General features: G+C 45.0%; 1 protein-coding gene across 8 annotated transcripts in view; it reads left to right on the top strand.

Moving 5' to 3' along the window:
• Positions 1 to 388: 388 nt before the first annotated feature.
• stx16 (syntaxin 16) overlaps positions 389 to 17,014 on the top strand; it is a 56,528-nt gene continuing 39,902 nt past the window's right edge. For 5 of the 8 annotated variants that reach the window (XR_011882640.1, XM_072238855.1, XM_072238862.1 and 2 more), the window contains exon 1: positions 390 to 598. Coding sequence is in view for 7 of the 8 variants with exons in the window: in XM_072238855.1 (XP_072094956.1) it covers positions 476 to 598 (123 nt within the window). In the remaining variant the exon portion in view is untranslated. Of the gene's footprint in view, positions 599 to 17,014 lie in introns of all 8 variants that reach the window. The other 3 variants (XM_072238848.1, XM_072238878.1, XM_072238875.1) reach the window with 2 other exon arrangements.

The raw sequence follows: 17,014 nt of genomic DNA on the forward strand, positions 1-17,014 counted from the left end.
GCTGCTTTGTGTCGCCATCTTCTCCTCCCGCCTGACTAAATTAACCAAATATTCTCAAAGTGGAGTGTTGGGGGGGGGGGAACATTTTTTTCCAGTCTTCCCAAAAGTATATTCTGGTTAGAAAACACACTTATTTTGCGATAGCAGCAACTGGAAGTGCGAAATAAAACAGCAGAAAATGCTGGAAAAACTTAGCAAGTCGGTCAGCATCTGTGGAAAAGGGACCCAGTCAATGTCCCGGCTCCCGGACCCCGAGCTGGAACGGAGGGAGACGTGGCTGTGATGCGGGGTCGTTGCCGATAGAGGGCTCTAGCGTCACGCGTGTTCGCCCGCGGTGGCCGGACCCAGCCGCCGCCGGACTGGTTTCGACGTTGCACTGGTGTCGGGTTTCCGGGTGCTCCCTTCTTTATCGTACCCGGTTGGGAGAGGCAGGGGGTGGGACTCGGCGGGTAGTGAGGTCGAAGCGGCGGCCACCATGGCGACCCGCAGCCTAACGGAGCCCTTCGTGCTGATGCGAAACCGCGCGGTCCAGAGCCGGCACCTGCAGGCCGAGCAAGTGAGTAGCGAGGCGGGAGCGGCCCTGGGCCACGGCGCTGTGGTGAGTTCCCATCCGATGGCCGGTGTACTGCGGGAGGGAGCAGCAACCCGGGCCGGCACCGCTGTCTGAACACAACCCGCCCCCCTCACAGGGATAGGACTCGGGGTCTGGAACCCAGGGTATTCGCAGGAATGGAGTTCCGGTGATTGTTACCCAGTGTATCCGCAAGGATGGGGTTCTGGCCACTAGTACCCAGGGTATCCACAGGGATGGGGTTCTGGCCACTAGTACCCAGGGTATCCACAGGGATGGGGTTCTGGCCACTAGTACCCAGGGTATCCACAGGGATGGGGTTCTGGCCACTAGTACCCAGGGTATCCACAGGGATGGGGATCTGCAGATAGGTACTCAGGGTATCCACAAGGATGGGGATCTGCAGACAGGTACTCAGGGTATCCACAGGGATGGGGATCTGCAGACAGGTACCCAGGGTATCCACAGGGATGGGGATCTGCAGACAGGTACTCAGGGTATCCACAGGGATGGGGATCTGCAGACAGGTACTCAGGGTATCCACAGGGATGGAGATCTGCAGACAGGTACTCAGGGTATCCACAGGGATGGGGATCTGGTGTCAGTATCTGTCAGTCTATCAGAGTCAGGGCTCTGGTATTCCAAGAAAGCAGCAAACCCCATATAACAGGATTCTGAGTTTAGTGTATATTAACCTATCCTGAGTGAAAAGACTCAGATTATTATATCTCAATTGATAAGCAGAATAGGGCTCTGGGTATTTATTTTTATATAGAGCAATATTTGCATAGAGTCAGGGCTATTGGTTTTTATTTACCATTGAATCCACAGAATTGGGGCTTGATTATTATGTGCCAATTCATTCTTTATACTTTGGTATATTGACCAACAGGGTTTTTGGACTATTATACATTAGTATATCTACTCCTGGGGTTCTTGGACTATTGTAGACACACAGGGTCAGAGGGATTGTCATACATTGGGACTAGATATGACAGGGTCAGGGTTCAGGAGTGACTATATCAGTATATCCAGTGGGTTGCTGCATAGTGATTTTTTATATGTGTAACTATGCACAGAAACAATACACTGTGATGACATGTAGATGTATCAACAGTTTGGTGACCTGGGATTACTATATATCAGAATATACACAGGATCTGGGATTTTTATATTATTCTATTATTTTAAGACCCAGGGTTTTGGGATTGTTATACTGGATTTGGTAATGGCACAGTTTATTTGTGGTTGAATGATCAGGCTAGTAATCTAGGTATCTGGTTGAATAATCCAGTGACCTGTTCCAAGATACTTCCCTTGTTTCTGTCAGGACATTACTTACTCCTTCCCCCATCCATGGCTTGGTGTTTGGAGGATGTAATACATTTCACAATGTGTTGTGATAATGGAGAACCAGAGATCCCCTTATGGGGGAAGAGGGCATTGTAGATGTCTCCTCTTTCCATTTGGTGCCACCTTTTCACAGTGAAGGTCTCTGACTTGTTCAAATATTCAGATGAAACCTTGACTAACATTTGGTCACTCACAGTTTCTTTGGGACCCTGGTAGCTTTCTGTCTTTGACAGTTTTCATTGCCAATGAAAATCCTACCAGGAATCTGATGTGCAGTTGGGATACATCAGGGCTCAGAGAAATGGATTGGATTTGGGGCAGACTTGGAGAGGCAGAAATCCTAACATATCATTGGGCTTCTCCTGCATCTTCCCAGATGACTATATTGCAAAATTCTTTAATATTTAAAGTTATTTCAGTGCTAAAATTAATTTCAAGAAGTGGATCTGAGTAGTTTGTAATTTAAACCTTCTGGGGAGAAGTTTGCCTTGAGTTGTAATACTGCATAGAAGGGTATAGCAGAGGAATAGGCATTTTGGGCTATGTGCCAGCATGTCTGCACCAAACATGCCAGATTAAGCAAATTCTCTTCTGAATGTGCATGATCCTCAGCCCTCCATTTCCTGTGTCTGTCCTAAAGCCTCTTAAATTCCACTATTTTATCTACTTCCACCACTACCCCTGGCAGCACATTCCAGACACCTACCACTCTCTGTGTAAAATATAACTTCCCCTCTTTTTAAACTCTCCTCCTCTCACCTTAAATGCATGTCCTGAAATATTTGACATGTTCTCTGGGCTAAAGATTCTGACTGTCTCACCAAATATGCATCTCATAATTTCATGAACTTCTGTTAGGTCTGCAGGGACATTGGTTGCTGATTACACTTGTCTCTGTGCCTGAATGCACTTTATGTTCTTTTATGCTCTATAATTTTAGCTGATGAAGGAGACACCTCTCAGTTGATAACTAGTGTTTGGTGCAATATTGCACTCGACCATTAAGCTGGTGCCATTGTATTTGAATTGATGACCTTGCAAATGTGTTGTTTCCAGCGTAAGGTAAGGAGCCAATTAATATGGTTACCTTGTCCATAAACAATGAGAACTACTCTAGTCATCCATGATTTGTAGGGGCTGGACTGGTCTGTGGGTACGTACAGTAGTAAGAAACATCTGTGAACTCTTTGCAATTACCTGGTTTTCTGCATTAATTACTCATAAAATGTGGTCTGATCATCATCTAAATCACAATAATAGACAAATACAATCTACCTAAACTAATAACACGAGCAACTGTTGTACTTCTTAAGCTATCTTAGAATGGGTATTGTGCAATAACCCAGAATTTATTAGTCAACTTAACATAAATGTGCCCTTAGGAGGCAATAACCCAGATTTTATTAGTCAACTTAACGTGAAGGCGCCCTTAGGAGGCAGTGATCATAATATGATTGAATTCATACTGCAATTTGAGAGGGAGAAGCATAAGTCACATGTATCAGTATCGCAATGGAATAAAGGGCAATACAGAGACATGAGAGAGGAGCTTGACTAGGTAGATTGGAGGGGGATACTGGCAGGGTCGATGGCAGAGCAGAGATGGCTGAAGTTTCTGGGAATAATTCACAAGGCACAGGGTAGATATGTCCCACGGAAGAAGTAGTTCTCAAACGACAGGGGTAGGCAACTGTAGCTGACAAGGGAAGTTAAGGACTGCATAAAAGCCAAGGAAAGGGCATATAAGGTAGCAAAAGTGAGTGGGAGGTTGGATGATTAGGAAGCTTTTAAAATCAAACAGAAGGCAACTGAAAAAGCTGTAAGAAGGGAAAAGGTGAAATATGAGGGCAAATTAGCCGATAATATAATGCAGGATACTGAAAGTGTTTTCAGTCATATGAAGAATAAAAGGGAGGTGAGAGTTGATATTGGACCACTGGAAAGTGATCCTAGTGAGGTGGTAATGGGGGACAAAGAAATGGCAGATGAAAGTAAGTACTTTGCTTCAGTCTTTACTGTGGAAGAGGTCCGTGAGTTTCAGACAGCAGGAGTGAGTACCATTGCTATTACAAAGGAAAAAGTGTTAGGCAAAATGAAGGGTCTTAAAGTGGATAAGTCACCTGGACTAGATGGACTACATCCCAGAGTCCTGAAAGAGGTGGCTGAAGAGAAAACATGCATTGGTCACGATCTCTCAAGAATCAGTTGATTCCAGCATGGTCCCAGAGGACTGGAAAATTGCAAATGTCGCTCCGCTCTTTAAGAAGGGAGGTAGACAGAAGAGAGGAAATTGTAGGCCAGTTAGCCTAACCTCAGTGGTTGGGAAAGTGTTGTAGTCCATTATTAAGAACGAGGTTTCGGGCTACTTGGAGACTAATGATAAATTAAGTCAAAGTCAGCAAGGGAAATCTTGCCTGACCTGTTAGAATTCTTCGAGGAAGTAACAAGGAGAGGCAGTGGATATCATTTACTTAAATTTTCAGAATGCATTTGATAAGGTGCTTGCATGAGGCTGTTTAACAAGATAAAATCCTATGGTGTTACAGGAAAGATGCTGGCAGGGATAGAGGAATGGCTGACAGGCAGGAGGCAGTGAATGGAAATAAAAGGGCCCTTTTCTGGTTGGCTGCCGACAACTAGTGGTATTCCTCAGGGGTCAGTATCGACCTCTTCTTTTCACATTGTTTGTCAATAATGTAGATAGTGGAATTGATGGCTTTGCACTTGACCATTAAGCTGGTGCTATTGTATTTGAATTGATGACTTTGCAAATGTGTTGTTCCAGCGTAAAGTAAGGAGCCAATTAATATGGTACGAAGGGGTGGGTAGTGCTGAGGAAGCAATGCGATTGCAGCGAGACTTAGACAAATCGGAAGAATGGGCAAAAATGTTGCAAATGGAACACAGTTTTGGGAAATTTATGATAATGCATTTTGGTAAAAGGAACAATAGTGCAGACTATTATCTACATGGGAAGAAAATTCAAACTTCAGAGGTGTAAAGGGGCTTGGGAATCCTAGTGCAAGACTCCAAGAAGGTTTATTGACAGGTTGACTGTGTGGTGAAGAAGACAAATGCAATGTTGGTATTTATTTCAAGGGGAGTAGAATATAAAAGCAAGGATAAGGTTGAAGCTTTATAAGACTCTAGCCAGGCTGCACTTGGAGTATTGTCAACAGTTTTGGGCCCCTTATCTCAGAAAGGATGTACTGTCATTGGAGAAAGTCTAGAGGAGGTTCATGAGGATGATTCTAGGAATGAAGAGGTTAACATATGAGGAGTGTTTGGTAGCTTTGGGCCTGTACTCACTAGAATTTAGAAGAATGTGTGGGGATCTCATTGAAACCTACCAAATGTTGAAAGGACAAGATAAAGGGGATGTGGAGAGGATGTTTCCTCTGGTGGGGGTATCCAGAATTAGAGGGCACAGCCTCAAAATTGAGGGGTGACCTTTTAGAACAGAAGTAAGGGGGAATTTTTTTTTAGTCAAAGAGTGGTGAATGCTCTGCCACAGACTGAGGTGGAGGCCAAGTCCGTGGGTATATTCAAAGTGGAAGTTGATAGATTTTTGATTGGTCGGGACATCAAGGGATATGGTGAGAGGGCAGGTGTATGGGGTTGGATGGGATCAGCCACGATAAAATGGTCTGAATGGCCTAATTCTGCTCCTGTGCCTCATGGTCTTCTTGTCAATACTGAGTACACCATTTAAACAATCATGGTCTATGTTCAAAAAGTATGTGACCCTCTGGGGCAATGCCTTCTACAAAAGCTATTGGAGTCAGGTGTTCCGATCAATGAGGTGAGATTGGACGTGTGGGTTGTAGAGGTGCCCTGCCCTGTAAAAAAGACGCACAAAAGCCGGGTTACTGACAGGCACTGGCCTTCTCAAGAAAGATCAGTTTATGTGCACCATGCCTCAATCAAAACAACTTTCAGAGGACCGTAGAAGAAGAATTGCAGAGATGCATGAAGCTGGAAAAGGCTACAGAAGCATTTCTAAAGACCTGAGTGTTTAATCCGTCATCATCAGTACGATCAATTATCTACAAATGGAGGAAAGTCAATACTGTTGCTACTCTCGCTAGCAGTGGGCATCCTGCAAAGATCACACCAAGAGCACAACATGCAGTGCTGAAGGAGGTGAGAAAAGAACCCAAGAATAACGGCAGAAGACCTCAGAAATCTCTGGAACTTGCTAAAGTCTCTTTCATGTGTCCACTAAAAGAAAAACACTAAACAAGAATGGGATTCATGGAAGGACACCATGGAGGAAAGCACTGCTCTCCAAAAAAAAAAATTGCAGCATGACTCAAATTTGCAAAAGACCACCTGGGTGTCCCATAATGCTTTTGGGACAATGTTTTGTGAACAGAGCGGCCAGTGAGTGAGTGGGCCAGTGAAGGAGTGGAGCTTTGAGGCTTTGGCTTGAGAGGCTTCGGTGAGCAGAGGCTGAGAATGAACTTGCTCCCAGTGAGGTAAGGCCAGGTAAGTTTCTTTAATTAATTTAATTAACTTAGAGGTTGGTAATGGAGGCAGTAGATAGGGCAGTCCAGTGCTCTGATTGTAAGATGTGGGAAGTCAGGGACAGCATAGTTGTCTCTGATGATTACACCTGCAAAAGGTGCATCCAGCTGCAGCTCCTGTTAAACCGAGTTAGGGAGCTGGATGAACTTTGGATCATTCGGGAGGCAGAGGCAGTAAATAGGTTGGAGTTTCAGGGAGACAGTCACCCCTAAAAGGCAGGAGACAGGTAACTGGGTGACTGTCAAAAGAGGGAAGGGGAATAGACAGGAAGAGCAGAGCATCCCATCAACAATAAGTATTCTGTTTTGGATACTATTGGTGAGGACAACCTACCGGGTACAAGTTGTAGTGGTCACATCTCTGGCACCGAGACTGGATCCTCAGCTCAGAAGGGAAGGAGGGAAAAGAGGAGAGCAGTAGTGATAGGGGATTCGATAGTTAGGGGGACAGATATGAGTTTCTGTGGGAGAGATCGAGAATCCCGGATGGTCTGTTGCCTCCCTGGTGCCAGGGTCCGCGATATCTGGGATCGAGTTCTCAGTATTCTCAGGAGAGAGGGTGAGCAGCCAGATATCGTGGTCCACGTGGGGACCAATGACATAGATAGGAGTAGGGATGAGGTCCTAAAGGAGGAATATAGGGAGTTAGGAAAGAAGTTAAAAAGCAGGACCTCAGAAGTGGTAATCTCGGGATTGCTGCCTGTGCCACGCGACAGAGAGGGTAGGAACAGGAAGTTATGGCAGATGAATGCGTGGCTGAAGAGTTGGGGCAGGGGTTCAGATTTCTGGATCATTGGGATCTCTTCTGGGGAAGGTCTGACCTGTGCAAAAAGGATGGGCTGCACCTGAACTGGAAAGGGACCAATATCCTGGCGGGCAGGTTTGCTAGAGCTGCTGGGAAGGGTTTAAACTAGTTTGGCAGGGGGGTGGGAATCAGAATGTGAGTGCAGAGATGAGGGTAGAAGGACAAGGGCATGATGCTGTGTGTTCTGAGTTGCTGAGGAAGGACAGGCAGGGGACAAAACATAAATGTAGCCAGTTAGAGGGGTTGAAATGTGTCTATTTCAATGATAGGGTTATTGGGAATAAAGGGGATGAACTTGGAGCATGGATCAGTACATGGAACTACGATGTTGTGGCCGTTACTGAAACTTGGCTGGAAGGAGGGCAGGATTGGCTGATGCAGGTACCGGGGTTTAGGTGTTTTTAGAGGAATAAGATGGGAGGTAGAAAAGGGGGTGGGAGTAGCATTACTGGTGAGGGATAGTATCACGGCTATAGAAAGGGAGGACACTGCAGAGGGAGTGTCCACTGAGTTGTGTGGGTGGAAGTCGGAAATAGGAAGGGATCAATCACTGTGCTGGGAGTAGTCCATGGGCCCCCAAATAGCCCTCGGGACACCGAGGAGCAGATAAGCAGGCAGATTTTAGAATGGTGCAGGAAATAGAGCATTGTAGTTATGGGTGATTTCAACTTCCCTCATATTGACTGGCACCTCCTGACTGCAAGGGGGATAGATGGGGCTGAATTTGTCAGGTGTGTTCAAGAAGAATTCCTGACACAGTACGTGGACCAGCCGACGAGAGGAGAGGCCATACTGGATCTAGTTCTGGGTAATGAACCTGGTCAGGTGGCAGACCTCTTGGTGGGGGAGCATTTTGGTGAGAGTGAACACGATTTCCTCAGCATCAGCATAGCTATGGAAAAGGATAAAAACAGACAAAATGGGAAAGTGCTTAACTGGGGAAGGGCTAACTATGAAGGGATGAGGCAGGAACTAGCGAGAGTAAATTGGAAACAGATGTTCGAGGGTGAAAGCACAGAAGTAATGTGGAGGAAGTTTAGGGATCACTTGTGCTGGGTTCAGGATAGGTTTGTCCCACTGAGACGAGGAAAAAAATGGTAGGAAAAGGGCTGACGAAACATGTGAGGCAACTCGTCAAGAGGAAAAAGGAAACATGTTAGATATAAGAAGCAGGAAGCAGGAGGGGCTCATGAGAAATATAGGGTAGCCAGGAAGGAGCTTAAGAAAGGACTTAGGAAAGTTCAAAGCGGGCATGAGAAGGCCTTGGCATGTAGGATTAAGAAGAACCCCAAGGTGTTCAATGTGTATGTGAAGAACAGGAGGATGACAAGACTGAAGGTGGGGCCGCTAAAGGATAAAGAAGGCAACATGTGCCTGGAGGCGGAGGAGGTTAGGGAGGCCCTAAATGAATACTTTGCTTCAGTATTCACAAGTGAAAAGGACCTTGATCAGGATGAGGTCAAAATAGAACAGACCTGTGTGCTGGACAATGTGGAGATTAAGGAAAAAGTAGAGTTAGATCTTCTTAAAAACATCAAGATTGGTAAATTCCCAGGGCCGGACATGATATACCCCGGGTTGCTGTGGGAAGTGAGAGAAGGAATCGCTGGAACACTAGCTATGATCTTTGAATCCTCTTTAGCTACAGGGGAGGTGCCAGAGGATTGGAGAATGGCAAATGTAGTTCCCTTGTTTAAAAAACGTAATAGGGAGAATCCTGGGAACTATAGACCGATGAGTCTTATGTCAATGGTCTGCAAACTATTGGAAAGGATTCTTAAGGATAGAATCTACGAGCATTTGGAGAAATACAGTCTACTCAAGGATAGTCAACATGGCTTTGTGAAGGGAAGGTCGTGCCTCACGAGCCTAATTGAGTTTTTTGAAGAAGTAACAAGAGAAATTGATGAGGCTAGGGCAGTAGATGTGGTCTACATGGATTTTAGCAAGGCATTTGACAAGGTCCCCCATGAGGGACTCATCCAGAAAGTCATGAGGCATGGGATCAGTGGAACCTTGGCTGTTTGGATAAAAAATTGGCTTACAAGAAGAAAGTAGAAGGGTGGAGGTCAGTGACTAGTGGAGTGCTGCAAAGATCTGTCCTGGGACCCCTGCTCTTTGTGATTTTTATAAATGACATGGATGAAGAGGCAGAAGGATAGGTGAGTAAGTTTGCGGATGACACGAAGATTGGAGGAGTTGTGGATGGAGCTGTAGGTTGTCAAAGGTTACAAGAGGATTATAGGATGCAGAGTTGGGCAGAAAAGTGGCAGATGGAGTTCAATCCGGATAAATGTGAGTTGATGCATTTTGGAAGGACAAACCAGAAGGCTGAGTACGGGGTTAATGGTCGGTTACTTAAGAGTGTGGATGAACAGAGGGACCTTGGGTTTCAAATCCATACATCCCTCAAGGTCGCTGCACAGGTTGATAGGATAGTTAAGAAGGCCTATGGGATGCTAGGCTTCTTTAATAGGGGGATTGAGTTCAAGAGTAGAGAGGTCATGTTGCAACTCTACAAATCTCTGGTGAGACCACACTTAGAGTATTGTGTTCAGTTCTGATCACCTCATTATAGGAAGGATGTGGAAGCTATGGAGAGGGTGCAGAGGAGATTTACCAGGATGTTGCCTGGATTGGAAAACAAGGCTTATGAGGCAAGGTTAGCAGAGCTGGGACTTTTCTCTTTGGAGCGTAGAAGGATGAGAGGGGACTTGATACAGGTCTACAAGATTATGAGAGGCATAGATAGGGTGGATAGCCAGTACCTGTTTCCCAGGGCACGAATAGCAAACACCAGAGGGCATATATACAAAGTTAAGGGAGGGAAGTTTGGGGGAGACATCAGGAGTAAGTTTTTTTTACACAGATGGTTGTGGGTGCCTGGAATGACTTGCCAGGGATAGTGGTGGAGGCTAAAACATTAGGAGTATTTAAGAGTCTCTTGGACAGGCACATGGAAAAAGCAGAGGGTTACGAGTTAGTGTGGGTTTAGTACTTTTTTTAGGAATATATGGGTCGGCACAACATCAAGGGCCAAAGGGCCTGTACTGTGCTGTAGTATTCTAGTGTCTGACAGATGAGTCAAAAGTTGAACTTTTTAGTAGAAATGCATGATATATTTAGAGGAAAAGAGCACTGCACACCAGCACCAAAACCTTATCCCAGCTGTGAAACATGGTGGAAGGAGCTTTATGGTTTGGGGCTGATTTGCTCCTCAGGGCCTGGACAGCTTGCAATCGTTGAACAATGAATTCAAAATTGTATCAAGACATTTTACATGAGAATATCAGGGTAGTGGTACGTCACCTGAAGCTTAATAAAAGTTGGCTGATGCAACTCGACAATAATCCGAAACACAGAGTAAATCGACAACAGAATGATTTAAAAAGAAGAAAATTTGTGTTTTGGAATGGCCAAGTCAGAGTCCAGACCTACCTTAACCCAATTGAGGTGCTGTGGCATGACCTAAGATGGTCTAAAGTTCCTCCTCACCGTTGTGCAGATCTGATCAGCAGCTATCAGAAATGTTTAGTGAAGATTATTGTTGCTAAGGGAGGATGTACCAGTTATTAAGTACAAGGATTCACATACTTTTTGTGAATGATTAAACCATGTGTTCAATAAGACATAAAAATTACAATTGTGTGTGTGTTATTAGGCAGATTGTGTTTGTTATTGTGACTAAGATGAAGATCAGGCCATACTTTAAGAATAATTAATGTAGAAAACCAAGTCATTGAAAAGGTTTCACAAACTCTTTCTTGCAACTGTATGTTGCAAAAGATTCGTCTTCCCGCAGACAGCCATGAAACAAAGAAACATCACGGAACCAATTCAAAGAAAACATCAGCACCCTATGTGAAAAAAAAGAACAAATTGTGCAAACTGCAAAAAAACGAATGAATATCACACAGAATATTAAACATCAGACCGTAGATTCCTTGAAACAGTCTAGGAATGTTCAGTTCAATTTAGTGGTGTTGTTCGTTAACTACAGAGCCATAAAATCTCACAAAATAACAATTTAAAAAAAAAGAGTAACCAGAAAAAAGCAAAACATGAACTGTAGAGTCCGCCTAAAAATGACACCAATCCACAAACCATGCTGATCAAACCTTGCCCAAGACCAAAAACACCTGCGCCTTCCTCTGGCAGCGGAGAAGGAGACCGGTCAAACACAGGCACCTTCTTCCGGCAGCAGCTAGGGAGAGGGAGACAATCAAATGTGGGCAGACAGCGCTGACCACCATCGCTCATCTTCCATTCTCATCCTCATTGATTTCAATCTTGTTTGACATTTTAATTGGATGTTGTCGAAGGCATCCTTCTTTGAGATGGACTTGAGGTCACCAAGGAAAGTTTTGTGGAGATAATCTTTCTTATCCAGCAGTTGTTTGATGTCAACACAGTTTTCATCAAACCAGTCCTTGTGCTTTCTGGTAGCAAGCTGCAGAATCTCTGTAGCAGTGTTATAGATCAGCTCTCAAGGGGTTAACCAAGTAGTTTCCACATTCTGATTGGCCAGAGGGGTGGAGTATAAGCTTTCTTCCAGAGTGTTAACAAAAGACTGCTTTATGTTGCTGCTTTACAGCTTGGAGACGTTCAGCGATCTTGAGGCTTTCTTTCCTTGTATGTACCTCTTGGGCTAGATATGTTTCAGTTTAAAAACAATGAGATTATGGTCTGTTCAGCATTCAGCACCACGTATAGATTTTGTCACCCTTACAGCCTGTTTATCTCTCTTCCTGCTAATGACGTAGTCAATTAGATGCCAATGCTCAGAGTGGGGATGCATCCACAAAGTTCTGTTGCGGGTGGCAACACGGTATTGGTGATCAACAATTCTAATGTTTGGCACATGTACAGAGTAGGTGAAGACGATTGCTGTTGCAGCAACCAACACTGTATTTTCCCAATGACTCCATCCCAGGAGGTGTTGATAGAGCCTACTCTTGTGTTGATGTGACCAAGAATGATAAGGTTGTCCACTTTGGGAACAGGGGCATTAACTGAGTACAGTTCTTCACAGAACTTGTCCTTGACACCATCTGGGTTGTCCATGGCTGGGGTATATATGCTGACAAAGGTGAGATGCTTCCTACCATGTGACAGGGAGAATTGCATGGTCATAAGCTGGTCATTCATGCCCTTTGGAGGTCTAGCAAGCTTGCCATCGATCTCAGTCTTCATTGCAAATCCAACCCAGCCTAATGTTAGTCTTGATTTCCTCTTCCACTCCAAAAAAAAATATGCATACGCTATCCCTTTCACAAAGTTTGCCCTCCTGCAAACTGAGTTTCAGTCCGGGCTGTGATATTAATGTTATATCAAGCTCACTCGCTCCCTATTAGAGTAGTTCTCTGAGATCTGTCACCATCGACTGTCCAACTATGTGTGTACATTCCACACACCAAGGGTGAAAGGAATAGTCCATAATTTTCTCCTTGTATTTCGACCACTGTGATAGGGTCTCCGCCAGCCATGGTAAACTGGCTATGGAAAGAATGGAGTAGATAATGTTTAGGGGACTTTTTCTAGCCCCTTCCTCCTCCCATGGAAGTGAGCTGTGCAGTCCTGAAAAGGGCTGCTCATTTGCTCAGGTGGCTGCTGAAAGCCGCTGCAGCTCCATGTGGGTGGAATCGTCCCTATGGCCTGAACCACCAGTGTGCAGGTTTGCAGCCGTGACTGCTGGAGTGCCTGCACTTGCTGCTTCATGGCTAGCCTGCCGCCACAGGACTTGGGTTAGTTTGGGATGGGAAGGATGAATGATGAGTGATTTGCACAAAGGCTTAGTTGAAAGTGAGGAAGAGTTGCGCAGCATCGACCTCATTCACTCCTCTGAGACCATCTGTATCCAGTGGCAAGACAGCTGGAGATGGCGTCAGATGCAGTGAATAACCATAATGTACTTAGTGCCTTGTCACACTCTGACCACTCCATAGTGCCTTGCTAGGTCTGCCTTCCTGCCCGTTCAGCCAAATTAATGGTTACCTTCGCGCAGACTGCTGGGTCCAGTCTCTGCTAGCTTTGGTAGGTAAGCCCAAGCTCGCAGAGGGTTTCAGACCTATCAGTTACCGTCACTTAGTTTAGCCTGTCGTCAAAGCGGTTTATCAGGGTGTGGCTGCGGTTGCTAGCACACAGCTGCTTGGAGCCATGGGTGAGAGTTGAGTACCAAGTGGGGACCAGTGTTGGATGAACTACTCCCAGTGTCTGCCCCTCCCTGACACTCCATGCACACCAATTAATATGGTAACGTGTGGAGTGAGAGAATGATGATTAAAAATAATGAAGTGTCTGCAAGAGGGAGTATCAAAGTGGGGTTGAGAAATTGCTTGAATCTTGAGCAGGTTATTCATAATGCAGAAGGCATATTTGTTTTGCACAAAATGGCAACTTCCTAATGAGGAGTACCTCGCTGAATCTGTGTGTTTGTAGCTGAAGAATTAATCTTTTTCATATGATATATTAGAAAGGTAAACCAGACATCCCACCCTGCAAAAACTCATTTCAGCGAGGTAGCACCATCAATTTGCAGGACCCTCCCAGGAGAGGTAGGATGTCTGCAATAGAGTAGCTCCTTAGCAGCTAGCCAGCTAGTTTAAATAACGTTAGCTATGCTAATGAACGAATGACACCTGTTAAACTCGCCTCAACACATCTTTTACAGTCTTAACCCACCATGGGCAATAGGAAAGTCACTGTTGCAAACAGAGCAGCGAGCAACACTGTCATTATTTTGACCCCTATTAGGCAGGGGTACACTTTATTGTAGTCTGGGGTGATGTACGTTTTATATCTTTTTGGAACACTCTGCCATGGCTTGTTCTTGCTCGCGCGCTCTCTCTTTCTCTCTCACGGTCGCTCGCACGCTCTGAAGTGCTCTCGCTTGCTTTCTCGCTCGCGTGCTCTCGCTTGCTTTCGCTCTCTCTCGTGCTGTCTCTCGCTCTCGCGTGCATGCTCTCTCTCGTGGTTGCTCTTGTGCTCTCTTGCTTTCTTTCTCTTGCTCGCTCTCAAAAAAATTGATTTCCGTGATATTGTATATAATTTGCGGGCATCAGGGAGCCACTACTCATATGCGGGAGACTCCCGGAACTTCCGGGAGAGGTGGGATGTCTGGGTAAACCCAGGGGCAATCTAGGGAAAAGGTGAGCCTGGAGAAATCTAGCCTGCCACACACACACAGTGCTGGAGGAACTCAGCAGGTGAGGCAGCATCTATGGAAGTGAATAGCCAGTCAATGTTTTGGGCTGAGACCTTTCATCAGGACCGGAAAGGAAGGGGGAAGATGCCAGTAGTGAAGTGTGGGTGAAGAGGAAGGAGGACAAGCTAGAAAGTGATAGTTGAAGCCAGGTGTGTTGGAAAGGTAGAAGAAGGAATCTGATAGGAGAGGAGATTGGACCATGGGAGAAAGTGTAGAAGGAGGGGCACCAAGGGGAGGTGATGGGCAAGAGAAGAGAAGAGGTATGAGACACAGGATGATGGCAAAAACAAGTTCCCAGGAAGGATACGTGGTTGTGGTCGTGAGTCTGGGTGAGTAAGTACATGGTCTGAGGGCAGCAGAGGTCCCGGGGGACCAGTAAGAGAGGGTCTCACTGAACTCCCATCGAAGAGAAGATTTAAACTTCAGGGTAGCATTCCTCAAAGAGACTTCGCAGTGGAGCAGCAAATCATAGACATGAGATTATGCAGAAGCAGGAAATCCAGAGCAGCATACAAAATGCTGGAGGAATTCAGCAGGTCGGGCAGCATCTATGCAAATGAGTAAACTGTCTGTCATTTTGTTTGTAGTGACCTTTGATGTGTGGCCCAGGTAGTGCCTCTTAGCTAATAGACCCTGCCTTGAAGCCAGATAGCATGTCTTTCCTTAGGATGTTGTGCTTGGCATTAGAACCAAGTTGTTGCCATTTCTTAGTCTGGATTTTCCTTGGGTTGGTGTTAAGCTTTGTGTTGAACCAGGGTGATGTAGGGCAAGGCTTGATGGTATCCAGAAGCAGGAGCTCCCAGTTTGTCCACCATTGAAGTGGGATGATGTACTGTGGCATTGCCTATCTGAGCAGCTGAGAATAAATAATGTCAGAAAGTTATTACATGGTAACTGATGCAGAATGTGCCAGATAAACCGGATAACTAACGTGTTTACAAATGGATTAGTGGTTCAATAGCTATATCGGCAATTAAATGAATTGAACGTGGACTTAACTGCAGTTGAGCTGTGATTATCAGAACTGATGCTGGTTAGCACCATTTTCATAATAATTCAAGGCATAATTTGGGGTTTACTGTCTTAACTTCAATTGCCTGTTATTTGCCAAGCATTACATCACTGTATCACCAGGGGATAACACCAATAGAATCATTATTACCATGAAGGTGATGCATTGGATACTTAGTTTTGTTTGAGGGCTGTAGGACCATTGGACAGTCCAGTTCCATTTCCAAGCCCAGGTATATTGCTGGCTTTATTAGCCCTTTTATATTTGTACAACTCCTTTTTTCAGCCTGTGAAGCACCATTGATGTCTACACACTGCTCTGTCTAGAAGCAGTGGTATTGTGGTCGATTTGTTAGGCTATTAATCTAGAGGCATTGACTAACAATCTGGAGGCATAAATCCAAATTTCACAACTGCATTGGAAAACTCAGTAAGTTAATTGACCTGGAATTAAAATGTTAAAGTTCTCATTAGAACATCAGTGTGGCTTCATCAACAGCAGAATTGTATTCTGTTATAATTTATACTGTCTTCGCTTAGCATGTCCCTTACTTTATCTTTAACAAGATACGTGACCGTTCTTGGCTCAGTGAAGAGGCTGCGAAGAACGGCATGTCATTTTACCTACATTCTGTAGAAGCTGCAACATAGAGCTAAGTTCATGTTAAACAGCCACTACACCACCAAAACACACAAAACACTGGAGGAACTCAGCAAGTCAGGCCGCACCTATGGAGGGAGAATAAACAATGTTGCTCTCCTCCTTCCTTTTCTTCCATGGTCCACTGTCCTCTCCTATTAGATTCCTCCTTGTTCAGCCTTTTACCTCTTCCATCTATCCCCTTCCAGCTTCTTCCTTTTCACCCACCCACCTTCCCCCTCACCTATCACATGCCTGCTTGCACTCCATCCCCTCACCACCTTTCTTATTCTGGCTTCTTTTTCATTCCTGCCCAGTCCTGATGAATGGTCCAAAATGCCCACTATTTATTCCCCCCCCTTCCCCCATGGATGCTGCCTGACCTGCTGAGTTCCTCCAGCATTTGTGTGTGTTGCAACTGCAGAACCTCTTGTGTTTAGGGCCAAATAACTTACATACTTAAGTGCACAAGGACTGCCCTCCAGAGCTAGTTACACTTACAGCCAAGCAGTTCAAGTTCTGGTCACAATAACATCTAATTAATGATGTGGAAAATTGTCTCGTTATGTCTTGTCCTTTGGAAAAAAGACTAACTGGATGCAATCCTAACAGGTCTGTGTGTTTAGCACATTTCAACTACTGCAGAAGTTCAAGAAAAGATTTCACCACCACCTTCTCAAGGGCAATTAGTGATGAACACCTAAATGCTGACTCCCTTGAATGAATCAAAGACAATAATAACTACTCTGTTGACCACTAGCCTATCTGTAAAATGATGGTATGTTTACCAAAAATGTGCTTACAAATGGTTGTATTTGGTGTTAATAATCACAGAAACCGCTGGGAGATGGAGTAACAGTGGAGAATGTTGGAAACACATAACATAGCATCTGTAGAAAGAGAT

The sequence above is a fragment of the Mobula birostris genome, chromosome 2, assembly GCF_030028105.1.
Source record: "Mobula birostris isolate sMobBir1 chromosome 2, sMobBir1.hap1, whole genome shotgun sequence".
Taxonomy (NCBI): Eukaryota; Metazoa; Chordata; class Chondrichthyes; order Myliobatiformes; family Myliobatidae; genus Mobula; species Mobula birostris.